The sequence below is a fragment of the Cetorhinus maximus genome, chromosome 6 (genome assembly GCF_964194155.1).
Source record: "Cetorhinus maximus chromosome 6, sCetMax3.hap1.1, whole genome shotgun sequence".
Taxonomy (NCBI): Eukaryota; Metazoa; Chordata; class Chondrichthyes; order Lamniformes; family Cetorhinidae; genus Cetorhinus; species Cetorhinus maximus.
In genome coordinates this window covers 76,080,579-76,096,146 of record NC_135884.1, presented here as the reverse complement: position 1 = coordinate 76,096,146, position 15,568 = coordinate 76,080,579, and the positions used below count along the sequence as shown (strand labels likewise).

The 15,568-nt window shown below is 42.6% G+C and overlaps 1 protein-coding gene across 2 annotated transcripts in view; it reads right to left on the bottom strand.

Annotated features, from left to right (window-relative positions):
- The window catches only part of ift122 (intraflagellar transport 122 homolog (Chlamydomonas)), a 171,828-nt gene that overhangs the window by 30,547 nt on the left and 125,713 nt on the right, over positions 1–15,568 (bottom strand). For both annotated transcript variants that reach the window (XM_078543871.1, XM_078543873.1), the window contains exons 23-25: positions 14,319–14,419; positions 8,001–8,166; positions 5,692–5,803 (exon numbers count right to left, since the gene is read on the bottom strand). In XM_078543871.1, coding sequence (XP_078399997.1) covers positions 5,692–5,803; positions 8,001–8,166; positions 14,319–14,419 — 379 coding nt within the window. The remainder of the gene's footprint in view (positions 1–5,691; positions 5,804–8,000; positions 8,167–14,318; positions 14,420–15,568) is intronic.

The following is a 15,568-nucleotide window of genomic DNA, read 5'->3' as shown; positions in this document are numbered from 1 at the left end:
ATAGAGGCTTTGTCTTCCAGGTCAAAATAAATAATATAAAATGGGGCTCCCTTCATGGCTGAACTGGTTAAAGCAGTGAGTAGTGGAGTCACAGACCAGAAAGATCTCAGGGTCTGTAGCCAGTCGTTCTGATCTTTAGCAGATTCATCACAACGGAACTCAGGTCCTATTACTAAGAGTATAGCAGTCTGTTTCAGCAGGTCCCTGCTGGAATTATATTTGTGCAGTGAGCCTGAGGGCACGATGGGGTCTGACTGTGAAGCTGGGTAATTTGCTAACACTAACTATGTAGCCTCACACTGAATGGCCACTTGGGCAAGGTACGGAAGAATGGCCTGTGAAAATGTATATCGGTAAAGGTTGGGAGCAAATATAAAAATGCCCCAAAAAGCATGGGGAAAATAAAAAAAGACATTGGCAAATACGAGAGCTGAAATGCTTCATAAACAGTGGGTTTAGATTATGTTACAAAGCTTCTTTTAAGCAAGAGAGCGTCCCACAGACCATTAAATCAGCAAGTAAGCAATTGTGGAGTCAACAGTATGGCAGAAAGTTCTGATAAAAGATCAACTTGACCTGAAACGTTAACTCTCTTTCCCTCTCCACAGATGCTAACAGACTTGCTGAGTTTTTCCAGCATTTCCTGTTTTTATTTCATCTGCAAGTGTTCCTTCGTCTACAATCTTAACACCACAAAAAGCCTCAGATGGCATATGGATGCCTACTGCATGCTTGGGCTGGATGTGAAAAATGGTATACTGCTGCATGTCGTAGTAACAAAAGATCTTTTAGTTCTATCTGCTTTCTTTGGCAAGAGCAAGATAGCCCATAATAGCTGCGATTACACAGAATCTATAGCACTCAAACAGGCCATGTGGACCAACTGCTTTACAAAGGCATTTTTTTAATATTCTACATAAGCCCCCTCGTACTCTAACCTCTTCCCAGCATGTCCCTAAATCCCTCTATTGCCTTCATCCTCATGTGAGCATCAAGCCTTTCTTTAAATACATCAATGCTATCTGCTTCAACCACTGCCCGAGGCAGTGAGTTCCACATTTTGAGCACACTCTGTGGAAGGATATAACTCCTAATCTGCAACAGGCGGCTGCTCCCAAATCTGTAAGGAGAGAGCGTTCTATACCTTAGTGAGGGAAGCAGTAGAGGATGTCAGAGACAGGGATGCAGGAAAAGTGGCTCAGAGTTCGAGACCATATCCCATCTCTCTTCTTACTGTACTCTCTATTAACTGTCTCTGATCATTTCATGAAGCTCTCACATCATCTACTGAAAGTGGCAAGGAACCAATTTAACCTCTCTCCCTCCTATAAATGTGCTGAACAAAGAACTCACAGGCCTCTCTGCAGCCAGATCTGACAGTTTTTAAAATTATTTCACAGGACGCGGGTGTTGCTGGCTAGGCCAGCATTTATTGCCCATCCCTAATTGCCCGTGAGAAGATGGTGGTGAGTTGCCTTCTTGAACCGCTGCAGTCCATGTGATGTAGGTATACCCACAGTGCTACGAATAGTCGTTTGGTAGTGCAGAACTTGAGTATTATTGAAAAAAGAGACATGTTGAAGGTTTTTGTCTTGCACTCATTAAGACACTTCACAAGAACACCAATATAAGGGGGAAACAACAATTCATACTCTTTGTGAAGAGAGCGCTGATTGATTGGCAAGCGTAATCTGATTAGTAGAGGCGTTGCCATGGGGAATGCACCAGTGATGGTGGTTGACAGTTAACTGCCAAGCATTGTTTGAAATTTAAACCAGGCAGCTTGACCCTGATTGGTCAAGGCATTGTCCTGAATAATGAGTCAGCAAATGGCTGTCACTTGTTTTGTTTAGCTGAAACTGGTGCAATATGTGTACATGTTCTTTCTGACGCAAAGAACAGGGCCCTGTGTATTAATATATGTAGCTTTCAATGCGCCACACTGCAAGCCCAACTGACAATCTTAAATTGGTTGTCAGTGTAATTTTTAGCACGCTGAGGATTATTTAGCAAGTGTTGTCCAATCGCGGAATCACATCTAATGTTGGACATTGTGTTTTGAGTTTTGCAAGCACAGGCTGGTTGGGTACGGTCTGTACCTCGCCCGTTGTGACCAGCAGCTGGGACATGCTGTCTGATATGATCCGCCAGTCTTTGAGACGTACAGCTACATACCTAGCATCACACTGGCACTGAAATTCATATACCACATTACTCATTTCTGTGATAGGGAAAACGTCTTTTTGGCTTGATGGCAGCATCCTGTTAGTGGCGAATACCACTCGTGTTGCTACTGTGTAGTAGCAGCATGAAACAGCGAGCTTCACCTGTTGCTTAAATTTTTGAGATACCTTACCCTTCCATGGTAATCTGAGGTAGACTGGGCACTTTTCAGGGCTGAAAGTGACAGCCTTAGGCCCGTTCGTGAATTTGCGTGATATACAGCACGAAGTGATCTGATCAGGGTAGTCATTATCCTGCAGGATGCCTTTGATGTGCCCTATTTCAACATCAAGCTTGGATGGGGAGCAAATGGCTCAGACCCTATTTAAAAGGTTGTCGATAAGAGCAATCTTATAGTGTGTGGAACTGTAAGAATTCCAACGCGTTTATTGACCAGTGAAGGTGGGCTTGAGGTAGACCGTGGTAGAGAATCCCCTGGCAGATTTCTCAACTAGTACCTCAAGGGAGTTCATTTGACTGCTCCATTTCAAAGGTGAATTTGAGCGCAGGATGGAGCTCATTAAGACATGTAAGCAAATTGTTACATGCAGCTGCAGAGTTAAATATAGCAAACATATCATCCACACGTCGGAAATGTGCGAGGGGCAGGAGGTTAAGTGTCATTCCATTGAAAACTCGTTTCTCATGGAACCCAGCAAAGATGTTTGCGAGAGCTGGGCCTAGAGGGGATCTCATGGCAGTACCATCTACTTGGGCAAACATGGTATCATTAAAACTGAACTCAACTGCGCGAGTTGCCAAGTTCATAAGTTCAATGAATACTGATTCACATAATGGTGGCAGGTCTAGATCACCATGATATAGTGCTGCAGCGCAAATATCTATGGCTTATATATATCTTAAGTGGAACATTGGTGAATAGGCTAACAATGTCAAATGAGCACATGGACACAGCATTGCTATCAATATGCAAGTCCTGTATGGCCTTCGGAATTGTGAAGGAATCCTTCACCATGCGTGTGGAAAACTTGGTCAAAACTGGTTGCAACAATTCATCCAACCATTTGGCCAATTCATGTTGTGCAGAACCGGTCATAGATAAAATGGGGCGTAAAGGGACATCACTTTTGTGTGTCTTGGGCAGCCCATACATCTGCAGACAGAGCAAACTGTGAGGACAAACCCTGTCATATGTACCAGGCGGTAGCTCACCGCTCTTACACCAAGTCTAACAAGCATTTTTTTAATCTTACTTTCGAGCAAGGCTGCCCATTCATGTTGAGCGCAGGTCCAATGGATATGAATTTGGGCTTATCATTAAGAATGGCGTGCATTTTATTGTTTTAGTCATACTTGTTAAGGATGACTATTTCCGTCCCTTCGTCAGGTTTACTGATGTGTACGTCAGAATTGGTCTTAAGGCCTCACAACGCTGTAAGACATTAGCGTTGCGTGTGAAAGTCAAAACAATATGCGTGCGTTAGATCAGCTAGGCGCCCTTTCAAGGATTCAGCGTCTTCAGTGGACGCTGTTTTGTGACGGGATAGTTGGGAGTGGGGGAGTTTGAACTCAGCAAATATCTCTTCCCGTTTCATTTGGGATGAAGGCACACCAAAATTGAAACCATGCGCAAGAACAAACTCTTCGCTTTCAGAAAGTACATGGTCAGAGAAATTTGTTACATGTTTAATGGCATCATTAAATGCATTGGGAGGGAGTTGCATGATTTTGACCCAGCGACAGTGAAGGAACGGCAATATAATTCTTCAGTAAGCTGCACTGGGGCATGCTGGGTGACACAGAAAAGAGTACAATTGAGCCGGGCTAGCTGGTGGAGGCAGAAGAAGAAAGATGTCATTCACTAAAGACTCAGGTCTCAGCTGAAGAAATAGGGCTTGTGGGTTCTGTTTTGAAAAGAGTATCCAGCCTTGGAGTAGGCCTTAAGGACGATATAAGATAAAATGCTGCCAATGAAATGCATTGGAAGATGGTTTTACAGCACTGCAGCCCGCCATACATTGCTACTCCAACGGCATCTACATTGAAGCTCCAAAGACCCCTAAGGGTAATGTCCGTTTCTTCCACGGATGCAGAAACTACTGCCATAGAGGCAGGGGCTGTCCTTTCTTCTGGCTTCAAGGGTTTAGTGACCAGTTACAGACTATCCTGAAGTAGGGCATCACTAAACACATTTGTACTTTGTTGCCTGCCCCAACTTCAATAACTTTGGAGCACTTTCAAACTACTGCCACAAGAAGCATCACTATTTCAGGGCTAATATGGCATGTTTGATGCATTGCAACCTGTGCAAGGTGTTTGGCTAGAAACATTTGGGCCAGACACAACCTAAAGCCAATAGAACAGTACTTAAGTATTTCAGAATTTTTATACTTGAGCAGTCAGCATTGACAAAACTAGCCTGCCATACGTTAAAAAGTGCTGTGTGAATTTATACATTGTAGGTTTATTTATTGCTTTTTTGGGAACAGAGAGGTTAACTCTCAGCTTCAACAGGGTCGCAAAACAAGATTAGCTAGTAGGAGAAGAAAACAGATCAACAACAGATCGGCAGAAGTCTTCCAATGGAAGCTATCAGGAAACTGGACCACTGCTGCCGCTTCCATTTTGCCAGTTTTTTGTGCTTCTCTTTTGCCTGCCTATCCCCTACCCCTTTGGCTATTCTCATACACTATTTCTCATATGTGGCTATTATATCAATGATTTTTCTCATTATGTCTAATATTGTCTCATGCTGATATAATTTCTACTGTTCAGTCATCTGCTGTTCTCCATTTACAAGTCATTCTATTTGTTTTCTTCTGTGGGTTGATATTTCTCCCCCTCCCACCTGCCCCATTCCTTTGTAAATGCTGTTCATCTATAACATCATTCAGTTTTGCTGAAATCTCTGTACCTGAAACGTTGACTTCTCTGTTCTCTCCACAAATACTACCTGACCTGTTGAGTTACTCCAGCATTTTCTATCTTTGCTTGTGTTTCAAACTTTGATAAGATGCTGAAAGGACTCAAAAGGAAAGTGTTTTAAAGATTCAAAAATAAAGCAGAGTTCCCAACGGTTGCAATGGCTATATGGCAGTGTGGGAGACTGATCAGTGTGGTTGAAAAGACAGAAACTCAAAGTGAAGGTGCAAGATCAGTCTGCAAACAAGTGGCAGAGGAGAGCTGCTTCAACACTCTTCACTGGTCAGTGGTCATACAAGCTTCTGTTTTTGAGCTGTCAGATCTGAGGGGTTGCATCATCTTTCCTAAAGCTGCTGGTCAGCTTTTGCTACCATTTCATGTATCTATGTGCGCGAACTCCAACTACCCCCTCTTCCCCAAGGGAAACTTATGTTACTGAGAGGTTTTATTTCCAGCCTTAGGTTAGAATTGTATCAAATTTTAAAAGCTCCACAATAAAACAAAAGTATATAAGCTAACTACAACCTAACGTTAAAGCAGTAAATACAAGCAAACTATGCTACAGTCAGCATACAATAAACTCACCATAGGAGGAAGCAGAGAACACAAAGGGCTGCCGACAGTTGATGCACACATTTCCCTGGTTGTTGAGTAGTGGGTTATTAGTTGAACACCTATAGCACATAGGTACAAAGTCCTGTGTACAAATATAGCAGGCAGTTACACAAACACACATACAGACACTTAAAGCAAGGAGAGTCAGCAAGACTGAAGCAAATTTTACAAAAACAGTAACAATGCTGGACAAAGGTTCTTAAGGATGATTTGGCTACTTGGCAATTAGAACTTACTTTGACTTGTTATTAGCATAGCTTTGGGCAGGGGAATGCCCTTCAGCCCATCTAGCCCACATTTCCACAGCATTCCCATCGTGCAATAATCCTTAAACCTATTTGTTGGTAAAAACCTGCCCAGTTCCTTTTTGAAACCCATTAATATTTCTTATTCCTTCATCTGTGACAGCTCCTTGAACTTTACTCAGAGAACATAGTCCTTTAAATAATAACAAAATAAAGATGAGAGATCCTCTGTGGTGAGGAAGAGTTAAAATTAGGCCTCAGAAATGTTAAAGACAAGAAAAGCACAAGAGAAATAAACAAAGGAATGGAACAGCTGAGAAAAATGACACTGATGCCACTCCCAGCCTGTAAAGTTTCTCTTTTTGGCTAGGTAGGCAGAGGAATTTTCAGGCCTTTTAAAGCCATATCCACCCTGCTCATTAGACTTTTTCCAGTTCCTTTACAGTGTTCGAATTTAGTCATTCATCATTCCAGGTGAGTCTAATCTATAGGCTGACTTTACTGATTCTACATTTCCAGCTCCAATTTGCGCTCAAAGGAATTTCAGTTTGTAGTGAAGCCACTTTGTTGTAGCCCTATCCCTGGATCAGTCTTCTGTTCAGTATGGCTCCTGCTTGACAGTGTGGAATCAGTAAATCTACCTGTATCAATGTAAAGATGTTACTCTTAAGTTATAATTTGCTTGTTGAAATTACTTATTCTCTTTAAAAGAATGAAGAATGCATTTATATATTTGTGATATCTCTATACAGTATAGCAGATGATGCTTACAGGACAATATTCCATAAAGCCAAAGAATGATTCAGCACAGAAAGAGGTCATTCAATCCATCATGCTTGTGTTGGTTATTTGAAAAGGCTATCCAATTAATTCCACTCCCCATAGTCAAGCAATTTTTTTATCCTTCAAGAATTTATCCAATTCCCTTTTGAAATTTATTATTGAATCTGTTTCACCATCCTAATTAGGCAATGCATTACAGAACATAACACTCGCTGCATAAAAAATGTTTCCACATGTGACCTCCAATTAAAATCTGTCTCCTGTGGTTACTGACCTTTCTGCCACTGAAACAGTTTCTCCTATTTATGCTATCAAAACCCTTCAAGACTTTGAACACCTCCATAAAATCTCCCTTTAACCTTCCTTGCTCTAAGCGGAATAAACCATTTCTCCGGTCTCTCATAGAAAATGAAGTCTTTCATCCCTGATACCATTCTTGTAAGTCTTCTCTCCACCCTTGCTAAGATCTTGACATCTTTCCTGATGTGTGGTGCCCAGAATTGGACTTAATATTCCAGCTGGGGCCTAACCAGCGCTTTTTAACTCCCTTGCTTTTGTACTCCATACATCCATTTATAAAGCTGAGAATTCTGTATTCCTTTTTAAGAGGCTTCTCAACTTGTTGTGCCACCTTCAAACACTTTTGTACACACACCCCCCCAGGTCCTGTTCCTGCACTTCTTTTAAAATTGTATTATTTATGATGCCTCACCTCATTCTTCCTGCCAAAATGAATCACTTCACTGCCTTACATTCCATCTGTCCTCTTGAAGTCTGTCACCATCCTCGTCACTGCTTACTACATTTATGAGTTTCCTGCCATCTGCAAGTATGCCCTACATACGCAAGTCCAGGTGATTGATATGTAACAAAAGTGCAGCGTTCCCAATGCTAATTTCCCTTAGCCAATTTCATATCCATGCAGCCACTGCCCCTTCAATCCGATAGGCTTCAATTTTGCTAATAAGTCCATTATGTAGTACTTTATTAAATATTTTTTGAAAGTCAACTGCATTATTTCTGCTCTATTCTTTATTCTATTGCTGTTCAAAAAGGATGAGTCCTGCTACATACCGTGGCTACAGGAAATCCCCCTATGAGTGACTCACAGCTCATAACACTGCACTCCAGTTTAACAACCAACATTCCCCTTTTCTCTGAGACAAAAAAAATCTTAAATTACATTCAATACAAAGTACTATTTTTAACGCTCAGCTACACTTGCAGCCAGTAGCTGATGAAGCTCCTCACCTCACTATCATGGAATGGCTTGGATCGAATCGTCAGGCTACCTAGTTCGATGGACTCCTGAAACCTGGTAGGAATGCGCAGGCCCTGTAGTTTGTCGTAGGCATGCCGAGCCAGTTTGTACGCACCCAACGCCTTACTTTGTTTGGCAAGAGCATATAAAGTATTACTGCTAATAGTTAAGGAATAAAAGGCACAGTCATTTCTCTTCAGAATTCCTATGGAACTGAAATTAATCACATTGCACAATATCAGTCATTGAAGAATTAACACATCTGTATTGCACACTGCAATACTGTCATTCTTTGCCTACTGTTTCGAAAGGATATTAAAGATGGCTTTCATGACATCTTCATTACTAATACCATACAGTGTGATTTCAACCTACACAAGTGAATGTCCAATTATTAGCCCAATGGGTAATGGTACCACCTGGTAGAGCACAAAGCCGTATAAAAAGTCCCATGTTTGATTCAGCATGGACTAGGAATCATGCTGAATTGGCTGATTTCAACTGGGGTTCTCCAATTCGTAAGGAAGAAATAGGCCAGGATTTTCAGTTCAGTGTGCGGGTGCACGCCTGAGCGTGAAATAATGCATGATGATATCGGGCGAGCGTCCAGACGTCATCGTGCACTCACTCGCTATTTCGGTCGGCGAGCGCGCACGAGAGTCTGCAGTGCACGCGCCGACAATTAAGAGGCCTATTAAGGCCCTTAAGCAGCTAATTAAGTAAAATTTTCCACTGCCCGTCCAACCTTACAGTTGGCGGACGGGCGAATAAGCCAGGCAGCCTTTGCATTTTTTGTGAAAACCCATCCATGACGGGATGAGGTTTCCAACAATGAATAAAAAAATTAAAAATTTTAAAACTCATTTTTAACGTGTCCCTCTTCATGTGACTGAGCCACATATGGGGACTTGTTTATATTATTTGTGAAATCTTCATTTTTCATTTTAAAAATCTTAAGCTCCCTGAGGCAGCTCTGTGCCTTCAGGGAGCTTTCAGTGAGCACACCCCTGCGCATGTGCACACTTCAGCGCTCATGCTCCTCCCACCCTCACCCCAGCAGCGCTGAGGCTCTTAGTGCACGTTTCACACTGGCCAGCCAGCGTGAAATCGCGGTCTGGGCCCGATTGGGGGCAGTGGACCATTTCACAGCTGCTTCCAAGCCCACCTGCCACACCTGCCCGATAAGGAGAAAATAATAATTTTCATAAGATTATTGGAATTTTTTTAGAGTAATAGTGGTGTGTGTGTGTGTGTGAGAGAGAGAGAGAATTAAAGGCAGCTGGTCTGAAGGCTTTGATGTAACAGAAGATAAACTAGGTTTGAAATGTTAAGTAGGTGTGAAGGGAACATTTGCATTTTTAAATAAACCAGACTGGCTTGAATTCAAAAGAGGGAGTGAAACGTTTCACCTAGCCAGGAGAAGTTAAGAAACAGTGGGCAGAATTTTTCTGTCAGCGAGCTGGGGGCTCGTCGATGCGAAAAGACGTCGGGGGGATCCCCAACATCATCCCACCCCATTTAAATATTCAGGAAGGCGGGCAGACAGCGAAATCAGCTGTCTGCCCGCCGACCTGTCAATGGCCAATTGAGGCCATTGACAGGATAATTAAGCCAATTAAAGGCCCTGCCCGTCCAACCTTAAGGCTGGCGGGCAGGCCAGGAGCCCCAGCGGGCTTTTGAAAAAACATGAAACCTCATCCACCGGTGGGGTGAGGTTTCATGTCTGTTTTAAAAAACTTTAATAAAGTTTATTTGATATTTATTAACATGCCCCATCTCGTATGACATTGTCACATGAGGGGGACATGTTAATAATTTTTTTATTTTTCTGTTTTTCAAGTTACAAAAACTGTCAGCGCTCTCCCTGAGACAGTACTTAGTCTTAGGGAGCTGCACAGGAAGCGCATGGCCTGCCCACTCAAAATGGTGGCGGGGCCCATTTTGGCAGCGGCGATCGGCTGCCCGCCTGCCGCTGGGGCTCACCCGCTCATCAAGGGCAAAATTCTGCCCAGTGTGTTTATTCTTCCCAAAGATTACTGGTAAAATTGGTACTTTGATGAATTTTTATTATTAGAGAGATAAAGTCCAAAGACACAGTGAAACAATGCGAATTTGCATTCAAAGGGGAAAATTTGTATAAAGAAAAGGCTGTGTGCAAGGGAAAGGAATTCTAAGATCTAACAAGTGTGAAAAGCCTCCAGCATCTAAGCCTCAAGCTACTGTCTACAAGGAATTGAAGCTAAGAAAAACTCACTTTGAATTCAACTGCTCAGGGTATTGTGTGTTACTTTGCCTAGGTCTTTTAAAAACCTATGGGAGGGATTTTCTACACCCGCCCACCAATAGGTCGTCCAGTCCCACCGCAAGTCAATGGACTTCTGGCTGGGGTGCCGCCTTGCCCGCGGCCGCTCCCGCCCACAACAGAGCCAGAAAATCGCGGCCTACATGTCTCACTGTTGCCTTAATGGAGGTGTAATTCAGATTTAGGTTAATTAGGGAATTTGGAAGTTATCATAGTAGTAACTTGTAGATGTATGTTTGTGCTTAAAATCATTTCTTCTATTAATAAAGGTTTAATTTAGTTTTGTAAGAAACCTATAAGATTTGGTGGCTTCTTTTTAATGAATTCAAAGCCCGCATCTTGAAATAAGTACACATTGCAAATAGTTGTGACAACTGCTTCAAATTTCCCTCTGGGCTTTGTGCAGCTTGGCATTTACCATCTACCTGCCATAACAAATTGGCCTCAGAGCCCAGCAAAGAGGCAAAAATCTGCTAGGCATATTGCTCCTGATCACTATCTGGTAACCGATATTATAAAGCAGTACATGTGAGAATGTTGAGTGAAGGTAGAATTTGGCTCAGCTGTCAACCTCCTCAGTTGATATTCTGCTGACACTCGTTATGTAACCTCACACAAGAGTGGGCTTGATGCCGCAAATGCCCATGGAAATGTAGCCCAGTAAAAATCAGTTTTTGAAGGATTCAGGAGGAAGGGAAAAATTGACAAAATTAATCTCCAGGAGTAAGTTTGTGATATTGTCAAGATTAGAACAAACACAACAAGTGAACAAGGCACTCAGTAAAGCGCATTCCGCTGCCACGCTGTGCTCACTCAACATTAATACAATTAAGCAGCTCTTCCTTGAGATTTTTCCCTGGCTGGTTAATACGCTGCAACTACAAAGCTGAGAAAATAAATCTTTTTAATAAGAGATTCCATCTCAGTGAGGAGGCTTCATGCCAATCCACATCCAACAACCTGCTCTGAAAACTCTGCTCTCATTTTGACAGCTATGACAAATTCCAATGCAGGAGATGAGACAATCCACAATATTCTAAAACAATCAATAGCATTCTAAATCAAACAACTCTCAATATTCTAAAAGAAAAAGTCAATTCATTCCATCTCCCAATGTTAATGGATGGATCCTTTAAAAAGATTCCAGGGTCCGGATCCATATCTTCACCAAAAGTTAATCAGTTCTTCTTGTCATGCCCTATCCATGTACAAAGATGCGTTGAAATATGTCCATTAGTTTTTGAGATATATTGTTTACAGCAAACAGGGGTGAAAACTGGATAGAAGCAATGTCAAAGCAAATACAAGTTGACTGCAACCGGAATAAAAAGCCAGTATTAGTAATCTAACAAGTGGTTTGTTGTAAAAACCTACCTAATTCATGAATATTCTTTAGGGAAGGAAATCTGCCATCCTTACCTGGTCTGGTCTACATGTGACTCCAGACCCACAGCAACATTGTTGACTCTTAATTGCCCTCTGAAATGGCCTAGCAAGCCACTCGGTTGCATCAAAAAATTGACACCACCATCTTCTCAAGGGCAAATAGGGATAGATAATAAATGCTGGTCTTGCCAGCCATTCCAACGTCCCATGAAAGAATAAAGAATAACCTTGTCAGAACACATTGCATAACTGCGAGATATAGAAGTGGGTTCTGCAGTACATAAACAATGCAAGTCAATGCAACAATGCAAGACGTGCTAAGGTACACTGAATGCATAAACTTTAATAGGGATTTGTCTTACAGCAACCAGCTGCACCTGCATTGTTCACTCCTTTAATGGGTGGGATGATAATCTGCCTGCCTATGATGATCAGCCCAGGAATTATGTTCCATATTGTTAGAGCCCCATTGCCATGTACAGGCTAAAGATCATTGGGATAAGCTTAAAATTCAGGGATGGCTCACAAAAACTTGCCTCAGAAGTGCCAGTTTTGCAAGCTTAAAATGAAGTTTGAAGTTATTCCATTTTTATATTTGAATGTTTTATTCATTGGTCCCGTTCTGGTTCATTATATGCACTACAATGCTCAAACTGACATGGATTGAAGTAAGGCTGGTGGGCATGGAATTTCTGCTCTCCTGGTTTCAACACTGGGCTAGATGTTGAACCCAAGCAATATTTTGTTTGTGATATACTCCCTCCTGGCATACAGCTCTCTATCTTTACTCTAGCCATCCCAGTACGCTGCACTACGACCCACCATCTACAGGTCATATTTGGGCTCAAACTCAGTTTTCCCTCCTCTGCTGAAGGCACTGACTTGTTAGGGTACAGTTTCACTGGCACCAGCAGTTCTTTAGTACCTTATCCTAGGTACTCAGATACCCTACTCCCAGCTCTCCGCTAATGTTTTAGCATGATTGCGAACACCTGTGTCACCGCCCCCCCCATGACCATCCTTCCTTTCTTCCCAAGTAAATATCTAGCCACTTTTAGTAGCTTCTACAACGTGAGGTGGGAAGGCCACTATTTGAGGGAATCGTAAACTGTAAGCCCATATTCTACACCCTATGTGTCGTGGTGCACTGTAGCACCAAATGCTAACTTTTTGTGCATGTACATTGCTGAACATTTTGAAAAATTTCAGAAGTCAAACAGAAGCAGTACTTACAGGGAAAGTCTCAGCTCCAACAACCACTTAGCCTCAGGTCAACTCCTCCTTTTAATTAATTTGCATTATTAAAATTAATGCCCAAATTGGACATTTAGAATTGGTAGCAATTGTCACATCCGAGGAGGCTTGCATAAAATTCAATGTTGCTGTATAGCAAGTAGTAATCTCCCTTTAAAATTTAGATGTATGTGACCAATATTTTTCAGTGTGACATCCCTTTAAATATCTTTGCATGGCCTTGCACATTTATCAGTTATCACGGAACAAAACTTGGGTAGCTGATGCGTAGCCACATAACTGTGCAGCTTAGCAGGAATACTATATAGTAGCACCCAGGTTACAAATAAATCAACAGTATCTGTCTTTCCATTATCTCTCCTATGCTGATGCCAACTGTATCAAAACCATATTGAGTAGGTCACATTAAAACAACCAATACTTTCTGATCCTGGCAAACATCAACTGAACTTTTTCCAGTTCTGATGAAAGGTCATTGACCTGAAACATTGTGCTGGATTTTACAGTCCCGCCTCTTGGAGTGTTTTTGGCAAGGGGGTTGGCTAGCCCACCACCTTACCTGCCCATCCTTGAGCTGAGCACCATAATACACTAGGTGAGCAGGTGTCATAATTGGCAGCCCACCCAACATATTTAAATGAATAATTAAAAATCAATTAGGCTTGTCAACAAGCCTATTGACTGAGATAATACACATAATAGGGTTGGCATGGGCAGGCAGCTGGGAGTGGGCAGGCCGTTTTATGTGGCTTAGGTGAGAAATGGCGGGAAGAAAGGTGACACTTCATTCGGGGGCATGCCTCGCGTGCATTGGGGCATCCTCCCTAAGATGTCACCCCCAGTTCCTTCTTTTCGCCTGCCCTCCAAAATCAAGGTGCCGCACCCCACTCTCCCCACTCCCAGGTTCCCAGATTGCTCTTCGCCCTAAAAGCCTGGGACTTACCTTTCTGTGGTAGCCATTGCTCTCCTTCATGCTCCCTCCTGAAGTCCAGGCAGCGCCCACCACTGAGCTCTAAAGCTCAGGGACTGCTGGAGTTGCTGGCCAATTTGATTGGCTGGCAGCTCTCAAGGACGGGATTTCCTCCCACTGAGGAGAGGAAGTCCGAATGTCAGCTAGTTTAGCCCACCCTCAGCATGTTATAGCTGCCAGGCAGGCTTCTTTCCAGTGTGTCAGCTGCTGGCTGACTTTCCTTCTGGGAGGGCGAGCAGTCTGCCCCCTCCCCCCACCCCCACCCCCCTAACACCGGTAAAATCCAGCCCATTAATGCTGTTTCTCCCTCCACAGATGCTGCCTCACCTGCAGTATTTTCAGCATTTTCTGTTTTTATTTCTGGCATATGAAATAGCTCAGGTGACAAAAGGATACACCTTGGAGATGCCCAAAGGAGTTTCTTTTGTAAGATTGTGAAGTAAAAATCTGGAAATGTTGAAGAGCGCTTCAGGTAAGTGGGAACTAAAAGGTTCATCCTGCAAAAAAGATAGAATGAGATAAATTTTGGGTTTATATTCTGATTCACTATATTTGCTGTCGCTCTTTGCATACAATGAGCCACAGAGGTGAAGGAAAAAAATCAGAATTAATGTAAATTGCAGCAGAGTAACATGAGATTTAAAGCATTACATCAGAATGTACATTTAATATGTTTCTAATTCAGTCCAGTTAACCCTAAACAAAAATGATTTTTAAGCAGAGATAATGCTCCCACTTCTTTCCTCCCAGGAGGAGACTAATAATATGGTGCAGAACACAAAAGGTCGTGAAGCTTATAGGAAGTGACTAGACCTCCCACAGCTACCTCGGCTGCACTTCCTTACACCCTGCTTCCTGTAAGGACTCCATTCCATTTTCCCATCTCTGCTGCATCTGTTTTGATGATGTAACCTTCCATGCCAGTGCTTCTGCATGTTTTCTTTTTTCTTCAACCAAGGATCCTCCAAGCCCTTGACCAGCTCCACCCCATTCCGAAGGGATCGTTCCCTCCACGATCTTCTGGTCCACTCCTCAATCACCCCCATCACACCCTCTCCTTCACATGCCATTTTTCCAATGGACATGCAACACCTGACCTTTTATCTCCTCCCTCCTCACCGTCCAAGGACCCAAACAATCCTTCCAGGTGAAAAAGCAATTTATATGTACTTTTTCCAATGTATAATGTATTCACTGCTCCCAATGCAGTTTGCTCTACACTTGGGAGACCACATTCAGATTACCAGGCAGCTCACCACCACCTTCTCAAGTGCAATTAGGGATGGGCAATAAATGCTGGCCCAGCCAACAAAGCCCAAGTCCTGTGAATGAATTTTTTAAAAATTGAGCGACCGCTTTGCAGAAAATCTCTGTTCAGTCTGTAATCATGACCCCAAGCTTCCAGTTGCTTGTCATTTTAATTCTCCACCTTGCTCTCACGCTGACATCCCTGTCCTCAGCTTGCTGTACTGTTCCAATGAAGCCTAACGTAAACTCAATAAAAAGCACCTCATCTTTCAATTAAGCACTTAAGCACTTTACAACCTTCCGGACTCAGCATTGAGTCCAACAATTTCAGACTGTAATCTCTGCTCCCATTTTGTTTCCTTTTCTCTTTGCAGCTTTCAGTTTTAGTCTTATTTTCC